General features: G+C 42.3%; 1 protein-coding gene across 1 annotated transcript; it reads left to right on the plus strand.

The window, feature by feature from the left end:
• The first annotated feature begins 209 nt into the window (after positions 1–209).
• Positions 210–3,929, plus strand: LOC118421637. Its single transcript, XM_035829090.1, has 2 exons — positions 210–295; positions 3,260–3,929. The coding sequence occupies exons 1-2, from the start codon at positions 210–212 to the stop codon at positions 3,927–3,929; spliced, it is 756 nt and encodes a 251-aa protein (XP_035684983.1).
• Positions 3,930–5,130: the final 1,201 nt, after the last annotated feature.

Raw genomic sequence — 5,130 nt, forward strand, 5'->3', positions numbered from 1 at the left:
CATAGGAAAATGATGTACAAAAAGTGATGATCATCTTTAAATACAAATGCAAAAGGTTCAAAACAGCACATACCGTCTTTGAGATGACAAGTCGGGAATCGTTCGTTCTGTGTTTTTGTTTTTAACCAAGAAACTGCAAGTCTGGAACTCGAGGTTATACCGACCAGCCCAGTTTGCGAGTTCGGAACCAATGCGGTTACCAAGGAAAAATGCAGAAAGACCAGATCGGGCAGTCTAGGGGCCCAGAGGCTGTCACCGTTGGCGCCTGCGCCCAGACCGGTGACTGGGCAAATCCGTTGGTGTGTGTTTACATGTACAAATGAAAATCTGAACATTTGATTATCGTTTGGTCGTATTTGCCATCATGTTACAAACAAATGTGACAAAAGAAAAATGCAAAAGAGCTGTCTATAGCTAGGTGTCCCTTCTTCGTAATTATTATGGAGATGTCGGTAATGTTTCACACAAAGATTTCCTCAGGCGATATGGGCGTTCTGTGCTGAAGGTCCACTCTCACTACACTCGCGTCACGCTTGCGTCGCTTCGGGGTTCGACAACGCAGACGTAACCCCACGGAACCTAGAGGTGACGCGAGCGAACCTAGAGGTGACACAAGCAAGCGCGACGATTTTTTGAAAGTTAAAAAATAGCGCAAGTGGCAAGATGCCCCAACAGTAACCTAAGAGTGACCCAAGAGTGACACAATAGTGACACAACAGTGACGCCAACATGCTTTCAACAGTATCAAGGTTATATTTTGCCTATTTTGCACCAAGTATCAAAAGCAAACATCCCTTTGTTACTGAAAAGCTATTTTGGATACATGGATACATTTTGGATTTTACAGCGGTTTTTGATTCAGTTACAACAGTGAGATTTCCACAAAACTTAACTTGTGTCCGTATTCAGACTAACTTAAAGATATCTTTTGCTTTATTTGATTGGAAATAGGTCAGAATTCTATACTTGTAAACACCAAATAAGTAAGTCGGAATTACGTCAGATACCATCAACAACAAATGATGACTGATGATACAAACGACTGAATGACCATAAACAGATGAAAATCGCCATTAGAAAAATGGCGTTTGCCATGGCAACCGGTGAACAGCACTTTACCCAAAACTTAGCCCATTTTTGTATGTATGACCCAATGCCCTACTGCTACCCCAAATGTTGAGAAAAATCAACATTTTGACTCGGCCACATGGATTAGTTTATAGACAGTCTCTTGGATTACCCATGAAGCATTGCGATATTCGCAGAAATTTGATAAAAAGTCCGTTGGGTGTAATTATTGAAATACTCGTAACTCCTGCTGGAATTGACGGATTTTGTTGCTTTAAAGCCCAAAATGTAGGTAAAGATGTGGCAAATCACGAAAACGTATCAAACAAGGCCCCATAGGCAGGCTAAATAAATGCCTGGTTTTGGAAAGTAAACAATGTAATTTTTACGCAAAAATTACCCCAAAAATCAGCCTTTAAAGATTCATAACTTCCTAAAGATGCTAAATACAGACAAAAAAATTAATACTTTGTAATTCTTGTGGTATTTTTCACATGTAAACCAATTTTCATTGGAAATTATTGAATGTTTTACATATTTATCTCGTCCTTTTCAATAAATGACCAAACGGCCAGGTCAATTTGGATGACGTCACTTGGTCACGTGATTACAGTAGGAAAGCTGTGCATGACAACTGGTTATCGTGGCTTAAAATAAACTTTGGTTCCTACTAATACAAAAAATCCATGATAGCACTTGTCCCTCTCGGTGGTACCAAAAACCCCTCTGGCCCATGGACTAAAAGGGTTACATTCTTATTATCGTCTGAAAGTTTAGTAGTCATACTATAAGTGGTTAATGAGTTAGCCTCCAAAGTTTGTTTTAAAAATTGCACATTTTTGCTGGGGTCCGTTTGGACCCCAGAGTGACTGAACCCAAACCTTTTTTTATAATTTCCACATAATTGTACCCATCTTTGCGAAAACTTAGGAGAAGGTATAAGACATATTGACTGACAAATTCACGGAAGGATTTTTTCTTCAGATCAAAAATGTTCAAATGGCACTTCAAAATGTACGCCTGGGGTCCAAACGGACCCCACTCGGGTGTTTGAGGGTTTTTAAGCACGTTAAAGATGCCACCACACTTCTGGAAAAGAATTAGGGTTTATTTACGGTGTGAGTGGTTCATAACCATACAGTTTAATGGCCGAACCCGGGGCAATTGTGGTATTGAGGTCATCTGAGTGGCGCGCCGAATGGCAGCTCGCTCCAGACCCTTGCGATTCAGCCGCACTGATGATAGTCGGTCCTAAACGCCCCGTACCCCCCCCCCCCCACCCCCCCCCCCCGTGCTGTGCTGTACTGTACAACAGCGTTCTGGCAGGTGATATTCTGTCAGCCCAGCTGCTCATCTGGGGTAGACATAGACAAAGAAGGAGGGTAACATTGTCACACGTCACCCAGTCCTTTTCCGGATGTACAGTTCATCACCGAATCGAATGTGGTCAACTGTCGGCACATATTGAGTAGAGCAATGCACTCAGTCTAGTTTTCTTATCCTAAGTTGAAGAGGAAGGACATGCAACATAAATTTATTTTCATCGCCCAATACATTATTTTCCATTAATGTATCTGTTGTGTATATTGTACAATTTGTTCGCGATATGGGCCTATTAGAGACCGAAATAAAGAATAGATAAATAAATTGATGTGTCAAAGTCTGCGCACTCCCAACAAATTTAATTTGAAGAAAAAAGACACGGCAGTAGATTTGGATGTACAAAGGTATCTTGTAGCATAGTCTGCTTCTTTGCGCCCTAAAAAGTAATAGTGTTACGGTCAAAGCAGCTATCATGTTATTGCAGTGTGTATCTATGTCCACTCTTAATGGCTTCCGTTTCAATCTTTCACAGAAGGAGTTCAGAGGATCACATTTGCATCTTAATCGTCCTGGAATTGCGTACAGAATGGTGTTGTCTACGAAGAGGGATTATCTTGACGAAGATGCCAGTGATGACGACAAGAAGGCATCTCTGAAGGCGGCAAGAGGACCCCTGCTTTCCTTGGGAGCAGCGATTCTCTTCGCCATTTCCGCGGAACTCACGGCCCTCAGTAGCAAGGGCGGAATACCGGGTTTCCAACTCCTTTTTTTCCTAAGACTGGCCCAGCTTTTGGTACTTCTAGTTTGCTTCCTGATCTTACGTCCAAAACTGACGGCAGAATTTCCTTTTGTTTCTTCACTCTCTCAGCCACAACGTCGCTACCACGCTGATGTACTTGTCCTTCACCTATGCTGCACCCGGCATCGCGTTCGGCATCATCCAAGGATCCATGCCACTCTTTACGGCCTGCATTGGGTTCATATTCTTGAAGGAAAAAATCGGCATCATACCTTGGTGTGGGATTTCAATCAGCGTTATTGGGGTAGCTCTGGTCAGCATCATGATGGCAAACCAGTCAACAGACTCCACACATGTCTTGGTAGTGTCCATTGTCCTCCCTCTGGCTACTGCCTTCGCCAAGGGACCAGGCATGGTGGTAGCACGCGCTATCGTGAAGGACATGTCAGGCATTACAATGCTGTTATATAGTACATTACCAGGGACTGTAGCTCAGCTCATACTAACATACTCATTCGAGACTCCCGTCTGGGTAATGTCGACAGAGACAGCCGGGTACGTAGCCGGGCTGGGCTTGTCCAAGGATTTAGCCATGTTGTTTTTCGTGGCAGTACTCACAGTTGAGAAGGCAGCCATTGCCGTTGCACTGCGCACACTTGTCATACCGCTCACCATCCTGCTGGACTATCTCATCCTGTCAAAGGTACCAACCGTGCTGAAATGGGCAGGTATATTTCTAGTGGTAATCGGGACAATCGTGGTCGCCATCCATACTTGGTGGACACATCATGAGGACTAGAAACACAGGGATCTTCTGAAAAGGATGGATTTTTCTCCTCAGCAAACTAACAATGAGTAAGTCTGTCTCATAAGGAATTGGTATACAATATTACTGACATATCACTGATGATGATAGTAATTCTCTCCCAACGAATGTAGATCACATAGTTTTCGTTAAAAAAACGATCCACAAATAAAACAGCAACTGTGATTTATCAACAGAACAATATTTATAACAATATTAAGTATGACAGATGTTTGTCTTTCTCACACAGATATTGATATGGGTCTCTCACACACGCAGAGGTATGGCTCTCACACAAGTATTGAAAAGCGTCTCACACACACAAACAGAAATTTTTCTCTCTCACACAGTTGTTAGAAAAGGGTCTCACACACTGTGACACACACGATCTCCAAGCAGATCCTACGATGACATAAGATAGTATCATGCATAAGCTAGCAAAGGTGAAATTAGTGTAACCAGCCTAGTGGTGTTTATTCGTTGGCCACCGAAGGCTACACAACTTGGGCAGCCTTTACGATCCTTTGCCACCGGTAAATCTGCCTGGAGATTAGAGTGCAATAATGTCTTGCTGAGTGAAACATCCAATGTATGTAACAGATCCGTTTTTTTATTACAAATTGTCGAAAATTCTGATTTTGATACTCAGGGAGTAGAAGCGTTTGATGTATACTTTTTTTTATATCAAAATCAATATGTGAGTGCAATGTTGATCCCTTTGTGTATTTGTTACCAAATCAATTGTCAGAAATATGATACATCTACATGTAAGTTCATCTGTGATGGTAGTCAACATTATGTTGCAATTTTAAGACTTTATATCCGTACACAAAATAAAGCACTTACCAACAAGCTTTCGATCAGTCCTCTGATCCTTCTCAAGTTGAAATGACCCACAGCCTAAGTCACACATCCGGAACAGAAGTGTGACGTCAGCAAAGGGTCAAGAAGCCTGGTAGTCGGTATCGGCCCCCGTCTCGGTTTAGGGAAGGTCGGATGTGTGACTTAGGTTTGGGGTAATTTCAACTTGAGAAGGACCAGAGGACGGATTGAAAGCTTGTTGGTAAGCGCTTTATTTTGTGTGCGGATATAAAGTGTTAAAATTGCAACACACATGTACATATATTCAATTTGAGTTCAGTTCCAAGGAATAGTTCTACAGGTCTGGTGCTCCATTTGCACAAGTCATGTATTG

Source organism: Branchiostoma floridae, chromosome 1 (assembly GCF_000003815.2).
Source record: "Branchiostoma floridae strain S238N-H82 chromosome 1, Bfl_VNyyK, whole genome shotgun sequence".
NCBI classification, from domain to species: Eukaryota; Metazoa; Chordata; class Leptocardii; order Amphioxiformes; family Branchiostomatidae; genus Branchiostoma; species Branchiostoma floridae.